Consider the following 26,099-nt stretch of genomic DNA (forward strand, 5'->3'; position numbering starts at 1 on the left):
TTGGAGGGAGAGAGTATGGAGGAGGTGAACGTATTCAGATATTTGGGAGTGGACGTGTCAGCGGATGGGTCTATGAAAGATGAGGTGAATCATAGAATTGATGAGGGAAAAAGAGTGAGTGGTGCACTTAGGAGTCTGTGGAGACAAAGAACTTTGTCCTTGGAGGCAAAGAGGGGAATGTATGAGAGTATAGTTTTACCAACGCTCTTATATGGGTGTGAAGCGTGGGTGATGAATGTTGCAGCGAGGAGAAGGCTGGAGGCAGTGGAGATGTCATGTCTGAGGGCAATGTGTGGTGTGAATATAATGCAGAGAATTAGTAGTTTGGAAGTTAGGAGGAGGTGCGGGATTACCAAAACTGTTGTCCAGAGGGCTGAGGAAGGGTTGTTGAGGTGGTTCGGACATGTAGAGAGAATGGAGCGAAACAGAATGACTTCAAGAGTGTATCAGTCTGTAGTGGAAGGAAGGCGGGGTAGGGGTCGGCCTAGGAAGGGTTGGAGGGAGGGGGTAAAGGAGGTTTTGTGTGCGAGGGGCTTGGACTTCCAGCAGGCATGCGTGAGCGTGTTTGATAGGAGTGAATGGAGACAAATGGTTTTTAATACTTGACGTGCTGTTGGAGTGTGAGCAAAGTAACATTTATGAAGGGATTCAGGGAAACCGGCAGGCCGGACTTGAGTCCTGGAGATGGGAAGTACAGTGCCTGCACTCTGAAGGAGGGGTGTTAATGTTGCAGTTTAAAAACTGTAGTGTAAAGCACCCTTCTGGCAAGACAGTGATGGAGCGAATGATGGTGAAAGTTTTTCTTTTTCGGGCCACCCTGCCTTGGTGGGAATCGGCCGGTGTGATAATAATAATAAAAAAAATACTATAGAGCACAGATAGGGTTAATAAGTTTAAAACTGGCAAAGATACTAGAACAAGGAGACATGACTGGATATAACATACAAATTAGGTGGTACAGTATTCATTTTAAAAGTGATAAATATGGAGAGGCAAGTCTGATGCTGGATGGAAGTGAGAATGTTGAGGGTTACCGCTCATAATATCGGTTAAATACACGATGATCAGTGAGATGGTAAATACCATTGACTTGCATGAAAAAAATGAGAAAAAAAAACTGTTTGCCTACATCACTTTGTATATACAGAGCAGCAGTGTAATATGTACACTGTAAAGTGCATATATATTGTGATATATGCTTTTTCGTTTAAGTATTATAAAGTATTCTTGACTGGTGGTGCACAGGTGACGTGCAGCTTTAACCCTTTAATTGTCTTACCCCCAGATCTATGTCATTAATGCCAGAGTTACGTATAGCAACATTTTGAGCCTAGACACGAGTGAACAATTTTAAAAATTGTTGCCCCTGATGGAAAAAATAAGCTTCTAACCTTGTGTTTGGTTTAAAATAGCGACTTTGAGGTTTTACTGAAAGTTTCTATTGACTGAGGCTGATATATACAGAATGTTATTTTGCGCTTTATATCCACTTGGGATTTACTATTTTACAAAATGAATTACGCAAACTCGAAACAACATTCAAGGGATACAAAGATGTGCTGCTGACTGTAATGGAAATTGTTTCTTATACAGTGGATCCCCACTTTACGATCAGCTCCCAATGCGACCAATTATGTAAGTGTATTTATGTAAGTGCGTTTGTACATGTATGTTTGGGGGTCTGAAATTGACTAATCTAATTCACAATATTCCTTATGGGAACAAATTCGGTCAGTACTGGCACCTGAACATACTTCTGGAATAAAATAATATCGTAAACCAGGGGTCCACTGTATTGGTGAACTACTGCGGGTCAGTCCGAGCAAGAAATGGTAGACTTGGTCCTCACTCTATTAAGCTCTTTGCAAAGTTTATCGACTCGTCAATTTAATAAAACTCTAAACAGAAATATTGCCAAAATAAAATTCATTCTACACCTGCCTTCTGTTTGGGATGCAGAACACCCACACATACTACAGTATTTTGTTTTATTTACCCTTTTAGACCTTGAGGATAAAAAAAGAGAGAGACTCACGCAGAAGTGCATTGACGCCATCCACCCAGTAGCTGAAGACCGTCTCGTCGGGTGCGACAAAGTCTACGCTGTTAGTCTCATTGACGTTGTTGCTTTCCAAAATGAGCGAGAAAGACAATTGGTATGTATTCTTCTTTCTACAAAAGTAAAAAAAATGTAATTAATGCTACACATCCTAATACAAAAGTCTACTGACTATAACGATAAATAACTCGCAAAGATTCAATCTTCTTTTCCCCTCAAGGGAGGTTCCTTGATGCTGGTGAGGGGCTCTTGATCTGGGGAATTGGATCTGTGCTCCAGTTCCCTAAATTGAGCCTGAATACCTTCCATCCCCCCACATGCGCTGTATAATCCTACGGGTTTAGTGCTCCCCCATGATTATAATAATAATCAACTTTCTTTTTAATACTGTATATCATTTATATTTTTTATTTTCAACACATCGGCATCTCCCACCCAGGCAGGTGATCCAAAAAAGAAAAACACTTTCACCATCATTCACACAAACACTGTCTTTGCAGAGGTTCCCGGATACGACAACTTAGATGACCCTCTAAGTAGCCAATATCCCAAACGCCTCCTTTAAAGTGCAGGCATTCTACTTCCCGCCTCCACGACTCTAAGTCTGGCTAACCGGTTTTCTTGAATCTCTTCACAAAATACTACCCTGCTCACACTCCAACAGCTCGTTGGGTCCCAAAAACCATTCGTCTCCATTCACTCCTATCTAATACACTCACACACCATGCTTGATCTAACACCCAATCATCTTGCAAAACAAAGCGGACTACAGGTAGGTCGCCTTACAATGGTTCATTTTATGACTGTTCACGTTAACAACCTTGTCAAAGTCTGTCTAACCTTGTCAAACCTTGTCTAAGTCTGCCCGAAATGCCTAGCCATGCTAGGTGTTCTAGTGGTACACTCTGTAATTATTATTTTACTACGTGTAAACCACATAATAACCAAATTCTGTAAACTCAGCATTGTAATCCTTATAGAGAATAAACTTTGAATTTGAATTTGAAAAGTAGAGTAAAAAATTTGAAAAAATTGAAAATAAAAAAAAATTGCAACTCAGTAAGACAGCAACACCTGTGAGTCCAAACACGCAATATACGTATGTTTGGACTCGTTTAATTACATTATAATTTGATTTTGTTGTATTTCATTTTATGACCCTGTTTTGCTGGAACTTAACCGTCGTAAAATGGATCCAACCTGTATAATCCAGACACACACATATATGATACTCGCCCAGTTTTGTCCTTCATGTGAGGACATTCCTTGCCAGTTACAATACTCTTGATGTCCACAATGCTGATTTTCTTGCTTAGTTCATCTATAGTTGGCACAGCCTTTTCATCGCAGTCGTCATAGTGAAAAAACTTGTGGTTGGGAGACAGTCGGCAGTAACGGAACTTGTCCTTGGCCCTCTGTAAATTTGAAACTGATTAATTATACTCACAGGAAAAGCCTTAACTCATAGGAGTTGTGTAGGCCTCAGGAATGAGAGGCCAGTTGTGTAGGCCTCAGGAATAAGAGGCCAGTTGTGTAGGCCTCAGGAATGAGAAGCCAGTTGTGTAGGCCTCAGGAATGAGAGGCCAGTTGTGTAGGCCTCAAGAATGAGAGGCCAGTTGTGTAGGCCTCAGGGATGAGAGGCCAGTTGTATAGGTCTCAGGAATGAGAGGCCAGTTGTGTAGGCCTCAGGAATGAGAGGCCAGTTGTGTAGGCCTCAAGAATGAGAGGCCAGTTGTGTAGGCCTCAGGAATAAGAGGCCAGTTGTGTAGGCCTCAGGAATGAGAGGCCAGTTGTGTAGGCCTCAAGAATGAGAGGCCAGTTGTGTAGGCCTCAGGGATGAGAGGCCAGTTGTGTAGGCCTCAGGGATGAGAGGCCAGTTGTGTAGGCCTCAAGAATGAGAGGCCAGTTGTGTAGGCCTCAGGAATGAGAGGCCAGTTGTGTAGGCCTCAAGAATGAGAGGCCAGTTGTGTAGGCCTCAGGAATAAGAGGCCAGTTGTGTAGGCCTCAGGAATGAGAGGCCAGTTGTGTAGGCCTCAAGAATGAGAGGCCAGTTGTGTAGGCCTCAGGGATGAGAGGCCAGTTGTGTAGGCCTCAAGAATGAGAGGCCAGTTGTGTAGGCCTCAAGAATGAGAGGCCAGTTGTGTAGGCCTCAAGAATGAGAGGCCAGTTGTGTAGGCCTCAAGAATGAGAGGCCAGTTGTGTAGGCCTCAAGAATGAGAGGCCAGTGTAGGCCTCAAGAATGAGAGGCCAGTTGTGTAGGCCTCAAGAATGAGAGGCCAGTTGTGTAGGCCTCAAGAATGAGAGGCCAGTTGTGTAGGCCTCAGGGATGAGAGGCCAGTTGTGTAGGTCTCAGGAATGAGAGGCCAGTTGTGTAGGTCTCAGGAATGAGAGGCCAGTTGTGTAGGCCTCAAGAATGAGAGGCCAGTTGTGTAGGCCTCAAGAATGAGAGGCCAGTGTAGGCCTCAAGAATGAGAGGCCAGTTGTGTAGACCTCAAGAATGAGAGGCCAGTTGTGTAGGCCTCAAGAATGAGAGGCCAGTTGTGTAGGCCTCAGGGATGAGAGGCCAGTTGTGTAGGTCTCAGGAATGAGAGGCCAGTTGTGTAGGTCTCAGGAATGAGAGGCTAGTTGTGTAGGTCTCAGGAATGAGAGGCCAGTTGTGTAGGTCTCAGGAATGAGAGGCCAGTTGTGTAGGCCTCAAGAATGAGAGGCCAGTTGTGTAGGCCTCAGGAATGAGAGGCCAGTTGTGTAGGTCTCAGGAATGAGAGGCCAGTTGTGTAGGTCTCAGGAATGAGAGGCCAGTTGTGTAGGCCTCAAGAATGAGAGGCCAGTTGTGTAGGTCTCAGGAATGAGAGGCCAGTTGTGTAGGCCTCAAGAATGAGAGGCCAGTTGTGTAGGTCTCAGGAATGAGAGGCCAGTTGTGTAGGCCTCAAGAATGAGAGGCCAGTTGTGTAGGCCTCAAGAATGAGAGGCCAGTTGTGTAGGTCTCAGGAATGAGAGGCCAGTTGTGTAGGCCTCAGGAATGAGAGGCCAGTTGTGTAGGTCTCAGGAATGAGAGGCCAGTTGTGTAGGCCTCAGGAATGAGAGGCCAGTTGTGTAGGTCTCAGGAATGAGAGGCCAGTTGTGTAGGCCTCAAGAATGAGAGGCCAGTTGTGTAGGTCTCAGGAATGAGAGGCCAGTTGTGTAGGTCTCAAGAATGAGAGGCCAGTTGTGTAGGCCTCAAGAATGAGAGGCCAGTTGTGTAGGTCTCAGGAATGAGAGGCCAGTTGTGTAGGTCTCAGGAATGAGAGGCCAGTTGTGTAGGCCTCAGGAATGAGAGGCCAGTTGTGTAGGTCTCAGGAATGAGAGGCCAGTTGTGTAGGCCTCAGGAATGAGAGGCCAGTTGTGTAGGCCTCAGGAATGAGAGGCCAGTTGTGTAGGTCTCAGGAATGAGAGGCCAGTTGTGTAGGCCTCAGGAATGAGAGGCCAGTTGTGTAGGTCTCAGGAATGAGAGGCCAGTTGTGTAGGCCTCAAGAATGAGAGGCCAATGTATGTTTGTATCACAAATTGTACCACCTCATATTAATAATTGAGTAAAATATTGAATATCTGAAATTTGTCTAGACTTAAGTAGTCTTTAAGTATTATGTTAAGTCTGCTCGAAATGCCTCGGTATGACAGCGGCTTTCTTTGTACCAATCAAATTATGAAATGTAAACAGACATTGTATTATTATAATTATGGGGGAGCGCTAAACCCATAGGATTATACAGCGCATGTGTGTGTGGGGGGGGGGGGAATGGAAGGTATTCAGGCACAGTTCAGGGAACCAGAAACACACATCGTAACCTTTGCAAAAACATAAATACTGTTATTCTTGTACCGATGAAAAATACAAACAACATATAAAAATTAATGTGGTGGTGTTAATGTTGCAGTTTAAAAACTGTAGTGTAAAGCACCTTCTGGCAAGACAGTGATGGAGTGAATGATGGTGAAAGTTTTTCTTTTTCGGGCCACCCTGCCTTGGTGGGAATCGGCCAGTGTGATAATAAAAAAAATAATAAATACAAAAATAAAATTAACACTGAAAGTTATGACCATGAACCCCTCAAGGGAGGTTCCTTGATGCTGGTGAGGGGCTCTTGATCTAGGGAATTGGATCTGTGTTCCAGGTCCCTGAATTAAGCCTGAATACCTTCCGTCATCCCCCCCACACATGCGCTGTGTAATCCTACGGGTTTAGCGCTTCCCCATGACCATGAATAAAAGAACTCGTCACAAATAAATGTTACAATACCAACTAAAACATCCAGCATCAATTAACCTTTAAACTTTCCAAACGTAGATCTACGTCCATGTGTGGGGCGCTCTGAACGTAGATCTACGTCCATGTGTGGGGCGCTCTGAACGTAGATCTACGTCCATGTGTGGGGCGCTCTGAACGTAGATCTACGTCCATGTGTGGGGCGCTCTGAACGTAGATCTACGTCCATGTGTGGGGCGCTCTGAACGTAGATCTACGTCCATGTGTGGGGCGCTCTGAACGTAGATCTACGTTTTTTTTTACATGCTTTCAAATGGGGAAAATCAAGGTCGGAGTGCTACACACGTGAACGTAGATCTACGTTTGAACAGTTTAAGGGTTAAAATCCTCATCATCAATATCATCTCTGCAGGTATATAAAAACTTTCATCCTAATTTTCCAAGTTTACAGCCTCATGTTCTACCTATTGACGGCACTAAGTAAACTTTATTATACGTATGTGCTCCATGAGGACGTGGAGAAGAATCCTTCCTCCATAAGTCATGCCTGTTGTAAGAGGCGACTAAAATGCCGATGCTAGTAACCTCCTCCTGTATAAATTACTAAATGTAAAAAGGAGAAAAATTTGAAGTTTGTTTTATAGGTGACGCACCTCAGTGGGCGACGGCCTCTGTTCTGAAAATAAAAAAAGATGCACTTTTTTTAACCCTATATGCAGTATTGGCAGTTTGGAGGGATATGTTGTGTATCTTTATATGTATATGCTTCTAAACTGTTGTGTTCTGAGCACCTCTGCAAAAACAGTGATAATGTGTGAGTGTGGTGAAAGTGTTGAATGATGATGAAAGTATTTTCTTTTTGGGGATTTTCTTTCTTTTTTGGGTCACCCTGCCTTGGTGGGTCGCCCTGCCTCGGTGGGTCGCCCTGCCTCGGTGGGTCACCCTGCCTCGGTGGGAAACAGCTGACTTGTTGAAAAAAAAAAAATGTGGTTTTCACATGTTTTGTTCCTCTCAGGCGTTGTGAGCATTTTTAGCATTTCCGTATTAAAGATGTTGCAAAATGGCAGGTGTTGCTGCGAATTTTAATTTGTTTACTACTACTGGAACCAGTGTAGAAGCCTTCAAGAGGAAACTGGACAAGTATCTTCACCAGGTACCAGATCAACCAGGCTGTGATGGATATGTGGGGCAGCAGGCCTCCAGCAGCTACAGCCTGGTTGACCAGGCAAGCACCAGATGAGCCTGGCCCATGGCCGGGCTCAGAGAGTAGATAAACTCTCAAAACTCTTCAAAGATTCAAGATTCCCGTGGCTTATTTACCAATAAGACAGAGCGACCCAAACAAAGAAACACCTTTACAATCATTCATTAATAACTCTTGCTAGAAGTGCATTTGCATCATAATTTACATAACCTGTGAATTTCACCATCACTGCCACTCCTTTAATAATCTGAGAGCCTCTCTAAAGTGGACGATGCTGCTGGACTGTGTAAGACACTTACCACACCACGGGCAGACTTGAACCTCGTTCCCTCAACCAAGAACCTCAGACGATGCTGCTGGATTAGTTCCAAAATCTCCGGCTCCAGTTGTCTCCGCAGTTCTCTGAAATACTGGAAATAAGTCATCTGTCCAACACTTCACTCACACATTGTATCTGTTAACCCTTAAACTGTCCAAACGTAGATCTACGTTCACATGCGTAGCGCTCCGAATGTAGATCTATTTTTTTTACACGCTTTCAAATGGAGAAAATCAAGGTCGGAGTGCTACGCACATAAACGTAGATCTACGTTTGGACAGTTTAAGGATTAATGGTTGTGGGGGATAATGGCCCCTGCAACCAGGCCTCACACCCAGCCTTTCTCAGTGGGAATCAAAGCAGTGCATTACAAGATTAAGAACTATTAAAAACACACAGGAAAGTAAAGATAAGTGAATGCTGAATGCAGATAAACGTTTGTTATTTTACATCCTGCCAGAGTGCAAAACATTTAACAGGCTCTGGTTATGCAGTCATGTAACAAGATGGTAATCCATATCCAGACAGCAGAATAATCATGAAAAAGTTGAATGACTCACTGTATATATTACAAATTATCATGTCTATCTATCAGAAGTTGTCTTTATATCTACTAATCACTGGAACCATCAAGTTAATCAAATATAAACTACATGAGGGTCATTAAGACTGTATATCACCTGTACATCTGCACAGCTCTGCTACTGTAACTACGAAGGTGAAGAAAGGAGACGCTTGCCGTTAAAACAAGCTTCTTTATGGCGATGTCTTGCTCTGTGTAGAGCTTTATTAAATTATGAAAACTTGCTATGCATCATGCACCTTTTCTTTACCATTGTTGGTGATGCATCTTTAGGATCAACGACTCACTTGATGGGCGGTGCCTGCATCTCCTGCTCCTCGTTGTTGATCCTCTCCTGCTGCCAGATCTCAGCAATCTCAGCGTAGGTCAGATTGTTGATCTTAGTGCGGAAGTTGTCGAGGGTTGATGGTTGTTGGTTCATCGTGCGGGTGATCTGGTCGCGCACCACACTCAGCACCTTGCTAAGCAAGCAGACAAAACCTTTGGACATGGATTCCTTCATAAATCTGACTTCATATTTTTATTTATCCTGAGATATCCTAATACATGTTACAAATTATCATATCAATCTAGCAGTAGCTGTCCTCATATCTATTAAACACTGGAATGCTTAGTAATAATCCACATACAGACAAAAAATCTAACGATTAATTGGCCTATATATTTCAATCCCTTTCTGGGATCCTCCTCTGCTTAAGAGGATCCCAGAAGGGGGTTGAAATATACAGAAATATACAATAATAACCCCTGTGGGTTATTATTGAGCATGTTACAAGTGTTCATTACACTTTAGTTATCCATGACTCACGAAATCGTAATGACACGATTGCAAACAAACCATACCCCGGCCGGGATTGAACCCACGGTCATAGAGTCTCAAAACTCCAGCCCGTCGCGTTAGCCACAGAGTTCTGAGACTCGATGACTGCGGGTTCAATCCCGGCCGGGGTATGGTTTAGTTATCCATCATTGGAATCATTAAATAAATCAAAAGTAAACTACACAAGTATCACCTGTATACTTGCACAGCTCTGCTACTGTAACTACAAACGTAATCTCACTTTTATTACACGCAATGCAATACTTGCCTAAAGTCCTCAGTGGTTGCCTTCATCTCTTTCCAGGTCTTGTTGAGAAGCACGATGCATATGGAGAATAACTCTTCGAAGGCGTGGTCATGCGAGAAGAACATTGGATGGTACGTCTGGCCCTGTTCGGTTGGCCCATCACCTATCTATTAAGAACTGTCTATCAAGATCACTCTCAAGTACATACTATGAAGATAAAAAGCATTAAATGCAGTAGGCAAAAATACATTAGAATAATCACTCAAACTGATTCCAAACAGCACACACGAACACTTTTCAAAGACTTGAATTTACTTGGCATGTAAAGAATCCATACATACTACTGTGCATTTCTGTCTTCCTCAGTACCACTCCCCTAACTCTCAATGCCATCATCTCTGCCACGTACCTGCAGGATCTCACAGAGGAGTTTGGTCAGTTCGATGCTTGCTCGACCAAATGGACACTCATGCGAGTCTGCGCGGTAACAGTTCTCCAACACCAGCTTGGCATACCTGTAATACAGTATATAATCAATCAATGACAAGTGTTATCTGTCATACAACACACCATCACCTGTAATACAGCATACAATCGATAGAAACAAGTGTCAACTTTCATACAGTTGATTTCACTTCCAATGTAGCGGACATGGAGAAAATATATTATAGAGTAACTTTCAGGGCAAGCGGTCACTGCGTGCTAACATACAGTCACCCGTTCAGGTTAAACTGTAAAAAAGATATTGAAGACTTGAAGAAAGTGATGTACAAGAAGGGCGAGTCTGATGGAACGAGGAATTTTCTTAATCAAGTACAATGGGGGTTATAAATTTAGGGATGATCCATTCAGGAAATGAATAATTTTCAAGCAGAAGTGAGGAGCCGGAAAAGAACCCTTAGTAAGTTGTGTGTGTTGTAAGAGGCGACTAAAATGCCGGGAGCAAGAGGCTAGTAACCTCTTCTCCTGTATAAATTACTAAAAGGAGAAACTTCTGTTTCACTTTTTAAATCACCCTGTCTTGGTGGGATACAGCCGGTGTGTTGAAAAAACAAGATGTTTGCAGTAATAAATAGGCAAACAGGTCAGGTCAGGTCAGGTTAGGTCAGGTCAGGTTAGGTCAGGTCAGGTCAGGTTAGGTTAGGTTAGGTCAGGTCAGGTTAGGTTAGGTTAGGTTAGGTCAGGTCAGGTCAGGTTAGGTTAGGTTAGGTTAGGTCAGGTTAGGTTAGGTTAGGTCAGGTTAGGTTAGGTTAGGTTAGGTCAGGTCAGGTTAGGTTAGGTTAGGTTAGGTCAGGTCAGGTTAGGTCAGGTCAGGTTAGGTCAGGTTAGGTTAGGTTAGGTTAGGTTAGGTTAGGTTAGGTAACTCCTGGGGAGGGCAATGTTGCCACAATAAAATATAGCATGAGGTCAGTGGTGTGAAAGTTACTCACTGGTCAGAATGGTTCCTGGCAAAGAAGACCATGTTGTCAAGAGCCAGCATCCCCGGGGGTATATCCATGAAGTCCTGGGCAGGGTTGATGTCGTTACGGAAACCAAGTTTCTTATATTCCTTCTTGTACTCTGGCCGACGCGTCGTAACATCCCTGTTACACTGAGGACAGAGAAATTCACTAATGAACACGCAGGACTCTTTTATGACCTGTAGATGAATGGTTCAAAGAACCGACATGTTGTTAAATTAGACACATGTGCAACTCTTGGGTATCTTTATTGAGGAAACGTTTCGCCACACAGTGGCTTCATCAGTCCATACAAAAGATAAACTTGAAGAACAGGAGGAGAATGAGGTAATCAGTCCCTCAGCCTTGAGTCAATGTGGTCAGTCCATCAATCTTATGACCTCTAGAAATGCCATTCCTGTAAGTCAGGAAGTTGGAGATTACATCAGAAACTTGTATTATGTAACAGTGACTTGTACAATTATGTTATGATAGAGGGAAACCGGTAGGCCGGCCTTGAGTCCTGGAGGTGGGAAGTACAGTGCCTGCACTCTGACGGAGGGGTGTTAATGTTGCCGTTTTATAACTGTAGTGTAAGTGCACCTCTAGCAAGACAGTGATGGAGTGAATGATGATGAAAGTTTATCTTTTTCAGGCCACCCTGCCTTGGTGGGGAACAGCCGGTGTTAATAATAAAATAACATTAAAAACTTACAGTGCCTGCAGTCTAGAGGAGGAGTTAAGAGATATTTGCTATTTGGAGAGACATTTGAAATGTTGCATCTGCACATCTCTGGCGAGACAGTGATGGCGTGAATGATGGTGAAAGTGATTCTTTTTCAGATCACCTTGCCTTGGTAGGAGATGGCCAGTTTATTACAAAAAAATGTAACCAAAACACTGAAGTTGCTAAAGTGTTTATCAATCAAGGCTTGAAGAAGTGTATGTAAACTAACAGGTAAACTTTTACCCTCGGTAAATACTGTCCAGCGAGACACCCAAATTTCAGAGTTACGTTGCTAGGTCTCATGAATCTGGGAGTCACAAATACAAAAATTATGAATGTATAATAAATCTTCCTTGAAAACTGGGTTCATATCTTTTTCCAAGTTGCTCCAAGCAGGTAGGAATCCTGCCTAATATACAGTGGACCCCCACTTAACGATCACCTCCAAATGCGACCAATTATGTAAGTGTATTTATGTAAGTGCGTTTGTACGTGTATGTTTGGGGGTCTGAAATGGACTAATCTACTTCACAATATTCCTTATGGGAACAAATTCGGTCAGTACTGGCGCCTGAACATACTTCTGGAGTGAAAAAATATCGTTAACCGGGGGTCCACTGTACTAGCAAACACTAAAATTTTGACTGATATACTAGCAGACACTGAAATTCTACCTTAATGTTGCTTAAAACATTGATACTCTGGGTAATATACTACAAAACATCCATTTTCTGCATTATGGTACACTAAATGTGACTTAAAATCGACAAACAGATCAACGTTCAAATTCGTAGCTACAAAAATAGATCTACTTTTTTTTACATATTTTCAAATATAACAAAAAAAAAAATGTAGATAAAAGTTTTTTTTACACGTTTTCAAATGTAAAACAAAAAAGAAGATCAACATTTCTTTACATACTTTCAGATGTTGAAAAAACGTATATATACGTTTGGACCGTTTAAGGGTTAAAAAGAAAGGTAAATATCTGGACATTGGAAAGTCACTGTATGTGCAATATTCTGATTAAAAATTAATGGTTAGTTTTTAATTACAGGGTCGTGCGCTGAGCCAAAAATAAATGGGCACAAAGGAAAAAATTTGATCATATGAGCATTTTTCAAAATGCCTTTTAGTGAAAATACATAACGTATTCACAAATATTGAAGTGCTGACAACCCTGAAGGTTGTGAGCACTTTACAACCCTCAAACACTCATTACAACTACCATCCGACTTACGACCTGCTCAACTTATGACCACTTGACTTACGACCTGCTCAACTTATGACCACTTGACTTACGACCTGCTCAACTTATGACCACTTGACTTACGACCTGCTCAACTTATGACCACTTGACTTACGACCTGCTCAACTTATGACCACTCGACTTACGACCACTCGACTTACGACCTGCTCAACTTACGACCACTCGACTTATGACCACTTGACTTACGACCTGCTCAACTTACGACCACTCAACTTATGACCACTTGACTTACGACCTGCTCAACTTACGACCACTCAACTTATGACCACTTGACTTACGACCTGCTCAACTTACGACCACTCAACTTATGACCACTTGACTTACGACCTGCTCAACTTACGACCACTCGACTTACGACCACTCGACTTACGACCTGCTCAACTTACGACCACTCGACTTACGCCGTGTTTTTTATGCCAAATTTCTGGGAAATAAACCAGTATTTGTGTTGTACACAGTGTTTATGCTAAACCTTACAGTATAAAACACAGTACTAACAACATAAAAAGTAAAGTAAAACATGAAATACCAAAATAAAACAATAAAATAGTCATTACAAAAATGTTTTGTTGATATTCAGTAGTAAAGTTCGACTTACAACCGGTTTCTCGGAACTGAACTCGGTCGTAAGTCGGACGGTAGGTGTATTTTGTATAATAAAGTTAATTTAAAACGAGAAACTAGTTTTATTTGACCATCAGGTTAAGAATCACCAAAAGTTAAGCCCTCATTTTTTGTCTTCCGTCACATTAACCTGTAAACGGTCCAAACGTATATATACGTTTTTTCAACATTTGAAAGTATGTAAAAAAAGTAGATCTTTTTGTTTTTTTACATTTGAAAATGTGTAAAAAAACTTTGATCTACTTTTTTTTTGTTATATTTGAAAATATGTAAAAAAAACGTAGATCTACTTTTGTAGCTCTACACATGTGAACGTAGATCTGCTTGGACCGTTTACGGGTTAATAAGGAAATCTCTGAAATTTATTACTAATGTTGCCCTCACATCAATAAAGAAAACTGAAATTGATTACTAACATCGCCATCAGACTCAAAGGCGATGCGTCGCAGCTCCTTGATCTTGTCAGTGGCATCCTGATCGTTGGCATCCATGCTGGTGTTCATGCGCTCTTCGTACTGGTTAAGAAGCAGCTGTTGCAGCACATACAGCTGGTGTGCCATGTCTGCTCCAACACTGCCACTCTGCAACAAGCAACAGTCGAATGTATCGCTAGAACATGTAAATTATTTCAGCATTGTCTGCGCTGACAAGCTGCAACTATTATATTTAATGATAGGGGAAAAGAGTATACAGTGGGGCCCTGCACGTACAACATCTTCTCGGTGGTCCATTTTTCACCGGTTTCAAATTGAGCCATTTTTAATTTTTTCCTACCTGCTGTAGACAGTCACCAATGGATGGAATGTAACGATCAATGGCTCAATTTTCTGAAAGTCAACAAAAACGTGGAACACCGATAAGAGATGCTGTATATGTGGGGGCCTCCTGTACATGTACAAGGTATACAGGCCTAGCTGACATCAATGACAAGGTATACAGGCCTAGCTGACATCAATGACAAGGTATACAGGCCTAGCTGACATCAATGACAAGGTATACAGTCCTAGCTGACATCAATGACAAGGTATACAGTCCTAGCTGACATCAATGACAAGGTATACAGTCCTAGCTGACATCAATGACATACTACTATATATAAAGCCGCTTGTTATGCTGAACATTTCGGGCAAATTAGGTCAGTTTTGTCCCAGGATGCGACCCACACCAGTCTACTAATGCCCAGGACGCGACCCACACCAGTCTACTAACGCCCAGGATGTGACCCACACCAGTCTACTAATGCCCAGGATGCGACCCACACCAGTCTACTAATGCCCAGGTACCCAACTTATACTGATGGGTGAACATGGACATCAAGTGTCTCATGGAAACATGTCCTAACGTTTTCAAGCCATACTGGGGATTCGAACTCTGAACCTCAGTGTGTGATCCGAGTGCGCTAGCAAGAGAGCTACGGGACAATCTTCATTTCTACAAGTTGATAAATATATGTGCAACACTTGGGTATTGATTAAACCTGTACAAACTTAAAAAATACAGGAAAGTGTGCTAAGACATTTTTTATTGCATATTTTGACAAATCAGAGTAGCTTGAAGCATTTTCTTACATATTTCAATTTTTAGCCAAAATATACACAAGTGTCCCACTTATCAATATATAAATATCATTGTAAAATGTATTAAGATTAACTTCTCAGTAATGAGAAAAAGTAGTTGAACCAGACTAAAAAGTGATCTTTCTGGGTGTAGATAATTCATGTGAGAGAGCGAGAGAGAGAGAGAGAGAGAGAGAGAGAGAGAGAGAGAGAGAGAGAGAGAGAGAGAGAATGAATTACTGCAGCTGACCTCAGTGTGTATGAGAACGTTGTTGATGAGGATGGTGCGGTACTGACGGCTCGACATTGTTGTACAGTACTGCTTCTTCTTCTGGAGGTCAGACTTCTGGATGAGAGCATTAATGACGGCCAACACTGACTGTTGGATATCCACTTTCTGTCCACTCACCAAGGTACAAAAAAGAAAAAAAATGAAAATGAATTCCAAACAGAGCATTAATTAGTTACAATGCAGTAGTTACAAATAAAGTAGTTACAGAGCAGTTATAAACAGTTACTAAATAGGTAACTAGCTACTTGAAAACCCACTAATAATGGAGAGAATTTTGGTCATGCTAAAACTATAATTTATTATTGGGACTCAAAATTATATGTACAATAGCATAAAATTATAGACAGTAAAGATTGCCTAGGGAATGAGAGGTATAAGACACTTGTGCAACACCTGGGTATCTTTAAGATACCCAGGTGTTACACATGTATCTTATTCTTCATCTTCTTGGTACTGAATACCATTAATGTACAATGGGCAGTTAATAAGCCACTTATCAAGGGGGGGGAGAAGGGGTGTTCTAATTAATTTAACCCTTAAACTGTCTAAATGTAGATCTACGTTCGCATGTGTAGCGCTCCAAACGTAGATCTACGTTCAGTTTTACATTGTTTCTTATGTAATAAAAAATGTAGATCTACGTTGGGAGCGCTATGCGTGCAAACATAGATCTACGTTGGGAGCGCTATGCGTGCAAACATAGATCTACGTTGGGAGTGCTATGCGTGCAAACATAGATCTACGTTGGGAGCGCTATGCGTGCAAACATAGATCTATGTTGGGAGTGCTATGCGTGCAAACATAGATCTACGTTGGGAGCGCTATGCGTGCAAACATAGATCTACGTTTGGACAGTTTAAGGGTTACAAAGTCTTTTACTAGCATCAGGGCACAACTAGCAGTTGAAGACTCAGATGATTTACAGGGATGTTAGGAAGTATTTCTTCAGCCTTAGAGTTGTCAGGAAGTGGAACAATCTGGAGAGTGGTATAGTGGAGGCAGGATCCATACATAGCTTTAAGATGAGGTATGATAAAGCTCATGGAACAGGGAGAAAATGGACCTAGTACTGACCAGCAAAGAGGCAGGGCCAGGAGCTGTGACTCAACCCCTGCAACCACAAATAGGTGAGTACTGTTTCTGAAGAGGAAGGTACTGTATCTCTCACCTTGTTGTTGGAGATGTGATGGAGGAGCTTAGGTAGTGCTATCTGTGTTTCCACCGTGGCGAAGTTGGTCTGGCTGTTTAGCATAATGTTCTCAAGGATGGTGAGGGCGGTGGAGAGTGTACGGGTGTCCACCGTCCCCTGTACGTTGATGTACGACACCATCTGTGGATGGTACAGTTACTTGTAGCACATGAAATGTTAAACCTACATTGGTCATTCAGTACCAGGAGAAATAGAGGTTCTATCCTCCATTTACTAAACTCACAATGGTTATTCATCACCAGAAATGGAGGTTCCATCCTCCATTTACTAAACCCACAATGGTTATTCATCACCAGAAGTGGAGGTTCTATCCTCCGTCTACTAAACTCACATTGGTATTCATCACTAGAAGTGGAGGTTCTATCCTCCGTCTACTAAACCCACAATGGTTATTCATCACCAGAAGTGGAGGTTCCATCCTCCGTCTACTAAACTCACATTGGTATTCATCACTAGAAGTGGAGGTTCTATCCTCCATTTATTAAACCCACAATGGTTATTCATCACCAGAAGTGGAGGTTCTATCCTCTGTCTACTAAACCATCACCAGAAGTGGAGGTTCCATCCTCCATCTACTAAACTCACAATGGTTATTCATCACTAGAAGTGGAGGTTCCATCCTCAGTGTGATAATCATGACCTGGTCTTTGACCTCTGAGGCTGTAAGTGATAAAGATTTATGTAAATGACTGACTGTAAAACAACACCTCACTGTGAAATATGGCAACATGTCATGCACACTGCTGTCATGTATTCACATTCAAACATTCGATTTTGTCTTAAATACCAGTGAATACATTTAATAAAACTTCTGTGTTCGGGTCTTGCTGGAAACACTTGTTATAAAAGCTGTGAAAGTATTACTGTGTATATAGTATACTGTAATACATATTGCAAGATGGTATAAACCTTGGTAATAAATACCGACAAGTTGGTTTAAAAAGACACGTAAGCAAACACTCATCATAGCAGAGGTTGTTTTGATAAGGACCTGCTTTGCATGGGCCAGTAGGCCTTCTATAGTGTTCCTCCATTCTTATGTTCTTATGACATTCCTCAGGTCACGTGCGTCACACCTCACTCTCCGCCTATATATATAATGCCTTTCTACCTCTGTATGTTAGAAGTGATCAAGGTCCCAGGACCGAAACGTTTTCTAATAAATATGTCATAGTGTTTGTTTACGTGTCTTTCTAAACCATATTGCAAGATAAATACAATATCTTCAGGCCTGGTCACAGACCGGGCCGCGGGGGCGTTGACCTCCGGAACTCTCTCCAGGTAAACTCCAGGTACCATACACTTATCTCAACTGTCCAAATGTAAATCTACGTTCACTTGCGTAGCACTCCGAACATAGATCTACTTTTTTTTTGCATTGGAAAGCATGTAAAATAAAACGTAGATCTACGTTCGGAGCGCTACACGAGTGAACGTAGATGTACGTTTGGACAGTTTAAGGGTTAAAGGATAAGCGTATAGTGAATGGTAAAGCAACTGTCTTGTGTCAGAATTAAATAAATATATGTGGAGTCTTAACTATCTCAAAGCTGTACAGTATCAGAATATTGGTGTGTTCACCTTGGCTATGTCTATCACCCACATCATCTTACAAGACAAACCTGAAGGCCAGTGGATCCCTTGTTTCACTCACCTCCTTATCTCTTCCCCCTTAAGGGAGGTTCCTTGACGCTGGTGAGGGGCTCTTGATCTAGGGAATTGGATGTGCGCTCCAGTTCGCTGAATTAAGCCTGAATACCTTCCACATCCTCTCCACAGGCGCTGTATAATCCTACGAGTTTAGTGCTTCCTCCTTGATTATAGGAGGGGTGTTAATGTTGCAGTTTAAAAACCGTAGTGTAAAGCACCCTTCTGGCAAGACAGTGATGGAGTGAATGATGGTGAAAGTTTTTCTTTTTCGGGCCACCCTGCCTTGGTGGGAATCGGCCAGTGTGATAATAAAAAAAAAATAAAAAAAATAATAATAATAATAATCTTCATCTCTCCTCTACACAGTGAATTTGTAGAGAAATGGTTCAGAGAACTGGCAAGTTGACAGATTAGATACTTGTGTAACACTAAGGTATCTTGTGGCAACATTTTACCATCCAGTGGCTTCCTCAGTCCAGTACAGAGGAGAATGGTTGAAGATCAGGAGGAGTGTGAGGTAATTAGTCCCTCAGTCTGGAGTCAATGTGATCAGTCCGGAGTCAATGTGATCAGTCCGGAGTCAATGTGATCAGTCTGGAGTCAATGTGATCAATCCGGAGTCAATGTGATCAGTCCGGAGTCAATGTAATCAGTCCGGAGTCAATGTAATCAGTCCGGAGTCAATGTGATCAGTCCGGAGTCAATGTGATCAGTCCGGAGTCAATGTAATCAGTCCGGAGTCAATGTGATCAATCCGGAGTCAATGTGATCAGTCCGGAGTCAATGTAATCAGTCCGGAGTCAATGTAATCAGTCCGGAGTCAATGTGATCAGTCCGGAGTCAATGTGATCAGTCCGGAGTCAATGTAATCAGTCCGGAGTCAATGTGATCAATCCGGAGTCAATGTGATCAGTCCGGAGTCAATGTAATCAGTCCGGAGTCAATGTGATCAGTCCGGAGTCAATGTGATCAGTCTGGAGTCAATGTGATCAGTCCGGAGTCAATGTGATCAGTCTGGAGTCAATGTGATCAGTCTGGAGTCAATGTGATCAGTCCGGAGTCAATGTGACCAGTCTGGAGTCAATGTGATCAGTCCGGAGTCAATGTGATCAGTCTGGAGTCAATGTGATCAGTCCGGAGTCAATGTGATCAGTCTGGAGTCAATGTGATCAGTCCGGAGTCAATGTGATCAATCCGGAGTCACTGTGATCAGTCCGGAGTCAATGTGACCAGTCCATCAAGATTGATGGATGAGGGACTGATACCTCAAATGCCTTCTCATCTTGAACTATTCTTCTCTGTACTGGACTAAGGAAGCCACTGGATGGTAAAACATTATCACAATAAAGATTCCCAAGTGTTACTCAGGTATCTAATTTATCACATATATTAAGAAGCTCTGGTCTTGTATTTTCTATATATCTGCTGAAGTGTCTTTGTCTATGGGTGGAACTTTATACCAGTAAAAGCTTCTTAATATTCATCAAAAATTTCTGCCGTATTTCTGTCAAAATGTGATGTACAGTGGACCCCCGCTTAACGATCACCTCCAAATGCGACCAATTATGTAAGTGTATTTATGTAAGTGCGTTTGTACGTGTATGTTTGGGGGTCTGAAATGGACTAATCTACTTCACAATATTCCTTATGGGAACAAATTCGGTCAGTACTGGCACCTGAACATACTTCTGGAGTGAAAAAAGTTCGTTAACCGGGGGTCCACTGTATTACAAAGGTACAAAAAAACTCTAATCGTCGGGCAAGGAAAAATTCCGCTAAAAGTTTGAAAATCCACATTTTTGGTTTTCTCCCTTTATCTACATGGAGGTAAATTATAGTCAAGGATGGGCTGAAATATCATGAATTTCCACTCAATTTGTTGGTAGGCTGTGAATCGTTCCAGTCATTATATTGTTTTTTATTCAAATTTATAAAAAGATAAAGTATACAGAGCCAGTTAGGGAAGAATAAAGCAGTGAGAAACAGAGATAGAGTGAAGATATACAGTGGACCCCCGGTTAACGATTTTAATCCGTGCAAGAGGGCTCATCGTTATGCGAAATAATCGTTATGCGAATGAATTTTCCCCATAAGAAATAATGGAAATAAAATTAATCCGTGCAAGACGCCCAAAAGTATGAAAAAAAATTTTTTTTACCACATGAAATGTTAATTTTAATACACACAAACTGAAAAAGGCATGCACAATTACATGACACTTACTTTTATTGAAGATCTGGTGATGATTGATGGGATGGGAGGAGGGGAGAGCATTATCTTCTTACTGTTTAGAAGGGGAATCCCCTTCCATTAGGACTTGAGGTAGCAAGTCCTTTTCTGGGGTTACTTCCCTTCTTCTTTTAATGCCACTAGGACCAGCTTGAGAGTCACTGGACCTCTGTCGCACAACAAATCTGTCCATAGAGCTCTGTACCTCCCGTTCCTTCAAGACTTTCCTAAAATGGGCCATAACATTGTCATTGAAATAGTCACAAGCACGGCTTGCAACAGCTGTGTCAGGGTGATTTTCATCTATAAAGGTTTGCAGTTCAACCCACTCTGCACACATTTCCTTAATCTTTGAAGTAGGCACAATGGATTCCACAACTGGCATAGGCTTCTCAGGGTTAGCCCCAAACCCTTCAAAATCTTTCTTAATTTCCATACTAATTCTCACCCTTTTTACCACAGGGTTGGCACTAGAAGCTTTCTTGGGGCCCATGGTCACTTATTTTCCAGAAACAGCACCGAAAATACTGTAATAATACGAAATATTCCGAGTGTATGCTTGGATGTTACCGCGGAGGCTGGCTGGTAAACAATGGGACGGAGCGGCACATGTGAGGCTGGCTGAGGGCACATTGGACGCGTCTCGGACGAAAATCGGTATGCGGGTTTTTAATCGGTATGCGCGGCAAAAATTTTGCGATAAAAGTAATCGTTATGCGGAAAAATCGCTATGCGATGCCATCGTTATGCGGGGGTCCACTGTATACACAGTGTTGCACTAACCTTTCCGATAAAACTTGGCTGCAGGTCGTCCCAAGACATAATACCATGGTCCATCAGTTCCAGGAACGAGGAGAGAATGTTCGGCAGGAGTGGTGACTCGTTCTTCTGCATCTCCATGAAAGAGATTAACAAGCTGATACCCTGAAATATATTTCAACTATAAATAAAAAGCTCCATGAAGTCAATAAAATTTAAATTAATATACGAGTTCGACTTGTAAATGGTCCAAATCGGACTCGAATACTGTCACAAGTTTCTCTCTCCTATGTGTGCGGGTTATTTGTGAATTGTACCAGTCACGGTAATGTGATTTTTTTTGTTCTCACCAAAAACCTGCCCTTGGAAGAGTGTTATGATGATATTTTGACCCATCCTGAGTCATTGTCAAGTCACAACTGGGAAGAGAAAAGTGGAGAATGTCTGAAGACAACATGGCAGGATATTGTGTACGAAGGGCTGAAGTATCATTAAGATAAGATAAGATAAGATTTCGTTCGGATTTTTAACCCCAGAGGGTTAGCCACCCAAGATAACCCAAGAAAGTCAGTGCGTCATCGAGGACTGTCTAACTTATTTCCATTGGGGTCCTTAATCTTGTCCCCCAGGATGTGACCCACAACAGTCAACTAACACCCAGGTACCTATTTGCTGCTAGGTGAACAGGACAACAGGTGTAAGGAAACGTGTTGAAATGTTTCCACCCCCCGGGAATCGAACCCAGGCCCTCCGTGTGTGAAGCGGGAACTTTAGCCACCAGGCTCGTGATGAACTGTTTCGACTTGATAGAGAGACTTATTCTTTGTCGTAACTAACCTTCTCCTACATTATTTAATATTTCCATTGTGTCTACCTTGGGTTAATAATCAAAACTGCAATTCTTCTCTACCAAGCTTATTAAAGCCATATAGCATGACTTGACAGAATATTCAGTTTTCTTATATTGATTGTAACGCAATGACCATATGTACAATTACTGTACTGTTATTGTTGTACATATACAGTGGACCCCCGGTTTACGATATTATTTCACTCCATAAGTATGTTCAGGTGCCAGTACTGACCGAATTTGTTCCCATAAGGAATATTGTGAAGTAGATTAGTCCATTTCAGACCCCCAAACATACACGTACAAACGCACTTACATAAATACACTTACATAATTGGTCGCATTGGGAGCTGATCGTAAACCGGGGGTCCACTGTACTCACAGAATTTGTATTTTTTTCATACTTCTCACTGTTGTGAAGTTCAAGAAAATGGTATACAGTACACCCTACATATAACATACCTTGATATAATGGACTTTTCAAATTATAGATAAAATTTGCTGGTTAAATGGTACTTTGAATTCTTATATTTTCCATGTTACAATGAGAGTTTACTGTACAGTGAAAGGTGCTTTTCTGCTGCCTTATAAACGGGAAGTAATCAGGTTTGATCCAAGGAAAAGGAGGGTAACTCCAACTTCTTGGAACAGGAGCTCATTGTCAGCATGAAAGTCCATCTTACTCTGGGAGACTTGCCTGCTGGGGATGACCTTACTACATCATGGTAGACTTGCCTGCTGGGGATGACCTTACATCATGGTAGACTTGCCTGCTTGGAGATGAACTCATGGGCAAAGGTGATGTCAGAGCTTCGCTTGACCAGACTCTCCAGCGCCTCTTTCTTCTCATCAAGCTGACCTTTCTTCATCTTCTGCAGAATATCGTCCGCCGTTCGAGCGGCAGAATACACCAGGTGAAGCACCGTACCATCCTGGAATGGGCCCCATACACTACAAAATACTGCCTGAAATACATCTCATGCTAATGGCTTTCTTTTACACCTAACAATATATTATTACATGTAAACTAAATTACTGTATACTGCATAAAAGAAATAAATTTTGTATTTTGTATTTATTTTAATAAGCAGACTTAAGCTGAAATGCAAATTTTTTAACACATGGGCCACCTCCCACCAAGGTAGGGTGATGCAAGACGGAAGAAACACTTGCACCATCACTCAACCAATATCTTGCCAGAGGTGTGCCTTCACTACACTTTTGCTGACACTCCAAAATGCAGTATCCCGACCACCCATCCTTCACAGTACAGGCTACTATATACAGTGGACCCCCGGCTTACGATATTATTTCATTCCAGAAGTATGTTCAGGTGCCATTACTGAACGAATTTGTTCCCATAAGGAATATTGTGAATTAGATTAGTCCATTTCAGACCCCCAAACATACACGTACAAGCGCACTTACATATATACACTTACATAATTGGTTGCATTGGGAGCTGATCGTAAAGCATGAGTCCACTGTATTTATGTTTAAGAAAGTATTACAATAAAGCCTAGTAAGTAAGTTTATGTAGATACAGGTAGACATAAGTATAATTATTATACATAGTGTAAATTACCCACCAGGATAATCCAAGAAAGTCAAGTGACTTATTTTCATTGTGTCATTTCGACACAAGAAGTGCTAGGAGTTTGACTGTCTTCACGAAGGCACCAGACAAGCACCTAGTCAGTACCTGACCACCAGGGCTGTGGTTTCTATGTCGGGTTGCATGCGGCCAATAGTAACAGCCTGGTTGATCAGGCTCTGATCCACCATGAGGTCTGACCATAGACCAGGCCGTGGGGGCGCTGACCCCCGAAACCCTATCCAGATATACTTCAGGTATTCCATCCACTAATATTGAGAGAGATTACTATCCTGACTGTACTGACCTGACTGTACTGACCTGACTGTACTGACCTGACTGTACTGACCTGACTGTACTGACCTGACTGTACTGACCTGACTGTACTGACCTGACTGTACTGACCTGACTGTACTGACCTGACTGTACTGACCTGGCTGTACTGACCTGACTGTACTGACCTGGCTGTACTGACCTGACTGTACTGACCTGACTGTACTGACCTGACTGTACTGACCTGACTGTACTGACCTGACTGTACTGACCTGACTGTACTGACCTGGCTGTACTGACCTGACTGTACTGACCTGACTGTACTGACCTGGCTGTACTGACCTGACTGTACTGACCTGACTGTACTGACCTGGCTGTACTGACCTGACTGTACTGACCTGACTGTACTGACCTGGCTGTACTGACCTGACTGTACTGACCTGACTGTACTGACCTGGCTGTACTGACCTGACTGTACTGACCTGACTGTACTGACCTGGCTGTACTGACCTGACTGTACTGACCTGACTGTACTGACCTGGCTGTACTGACCTGACTGTACTGACCTGACTGTACTGACCTGGCTGTACTGACCTGGCTGTACTGACCTGGCTGTACTGACCTGACTGTACTGACCTGGCTGTACTGACCTGACTGTACTGACCTGACTGTACTGACCTGACTGTACTGACCTGACTGTACTGACCTGGCTGTACTGACCTGACTGTACTGACCTGACTGTACTGACCTGGCTGTACTGACCTGACTGTACTGACCTGACTGTACTGACCTGACTGTACTGACCTGGCTGTACTGACCTGACTGTACTGACCTGGCTGTACTGACCTGACTGTACTGACCTGACTGTACTGACCTGACTGTACTGACCTGACTGTACTGACCTGGCTGTACTGACCTGACTGTACTGACCTGACTGTACCGACCTAGCTGTACCGACCTAGCTGTACCGACCTAGCTGTACTGACCTGACTGTACCGACCTGGCTGTACCGACCTAGCTGTACTGACCTGACTGTACTGACCTGGCTGTACCGACCTAGCTGTACCGACCTAGCTGTACCGACCTGACTGTACTGACCTGGCTGTACTGACCTGACTGTACTGACCTGACTGTACTGACCTGGCTGTACTGACCTGACTGTACTGACCTGACTGTACTGACCTGGCTGTACTGACCTGACTGTACTGACCTGACTGTACTGACCTGGCTGTACTGACCTGACTGTACTGACCTGACTGTACTGACCTGGCTGTACTGACCTGGCTGTACTGACCTGACTGTACTGACCTGGCTGTACTGACCTGACTGTACTGACCTGACTGTACCGACCTAGCTGTACCGACCTAGCTGTACCGACCTAGCTGTACTGACCTGACTGTACTGACCTGACTGTACTGACCTGGCTGTACTGACCTGACTGTACTGACCTGACTGTACTGACCTGACTGTACTGACATGACTGTGCTGACCTGACTGTATTGACCTGACTGTACTGACCTGACTGTACTGACCTAGCTGTACTGACCTAGCTGTACCTAGCTGTGCTGACCTAGCTGTGCTGACCTGACTGTACTGACCTGACTGTGCTGACCTAGCTGTACTGACCTGGCTGTGCTGACCTGGCTGTGCTGACCTAGCTGTGCTGACCTAGCTGTACTGACCTAGCTGTACTGACCTAGCTGTACTGACCTAGCTGTACTGACCTAGCTGTACTGACCTAGCTGTACTGACCTAGCTGTACTGACCTAGCTGTACTGACCTAGCTGTACCTAGCTGTACTGACCTAGCTGTACTGACCTAGCTGTACTGACCTAGCTGTACCTAGCTGTACTGACCTAGCTGTGCTGACCTAGCTGTACTGACCTAGCTGTACTGACCTAGCTGTACTGACCTAGCTGTACTGACCTAGCTGTGCTGACCTAGCTGTGCTGACCTAGCTGTACTGACCTAGCTGTGCTGACCGAGCTGTGCTGACCTAGCTGTGCTGACCTAGCTGTGCTGACCTAGCTGTGCTGACCTAGCTGTACTGACCTAGCTGTACTGACCTAGCTGTACTGACCTAGCTGTGCTGACCTAGCTGTACTGACCTAGCTGTACTGACCTAGCTGTACTGACCTAGCTGTACTGACC

At 42.9% G+C, this 26,099-nt stretch overlaps 1 protein-coding gene across 1 annotated transcript in view; it reads right to left on the reverse strand.

The window, feature by feature from the left end:
• The window catches only part of Ced-12 (engulfment and cell motility Ced-12), a 34,175-nt gene that overhangs the window by 3,214 nt on the left and 4,862 nt on the right, over positions 1-26,099 (reverse strand). Inside the window, exons 4-15 of the mRNA XM_053796844.2 lie at positions 22,852-23,013; positions 21,256-21,396; positions 16,552-16,713; positions 15,342-15,488; positions 13,952-14,116; positions 10,906-11,066; positions 9,885-9,990; positions 9,497-9,642; positions 8,696-8,869; positions 7,806-7,908; positions 3,296-3,474; positions 2,036-2,172 (exon numbers count right to left, since the gene is read on the reverse strand). Of these exons, the coding sequence (XP_053652819.1) occupies positions 2,036-2,172; positions 3,296-3,474; positions 7,806-7,908; positions 8,696-8,869; positions 9,497-9,642; positions 9,885-9,990; positions 10,906-11,066; positions 13,952-14,116; positions 15,342-15,488; positions 16,552-16,713; positions 21,256-21,396; positions 22,852-23,013 (1,783 nt within the window). The remainder of the gene's footprint in view (positions 1-2,035; positions 2,173-3,295; positions 3,475-7,805; positions 7,909-8,695; positions 8,870-9,496; positions 9,643-9,884; positions 9,991-10,905; positions 11,067-13,951; positions 14,117-15,341; positions 15,489-16,551; positions 16,714-21,255; positions 21,397-22,851; positions 23,014-26,099) is intronic.

The sequence above is a fragment of the Cherax quadricarinatus genome, chromosome 98 (assembly GCF_038502225.1).
Source record: "Cherax quadricarinatus isolate ZL_2023a chromosome 98, ASM3850222v1, whole genome shotgun sequence".
Lineage (NCBI taxonomy): Eukaryota > Metazoa > Arthropoda > Malacostraca > Decapoda > Parastacidae > Cherax > Cherax quadricarinatus.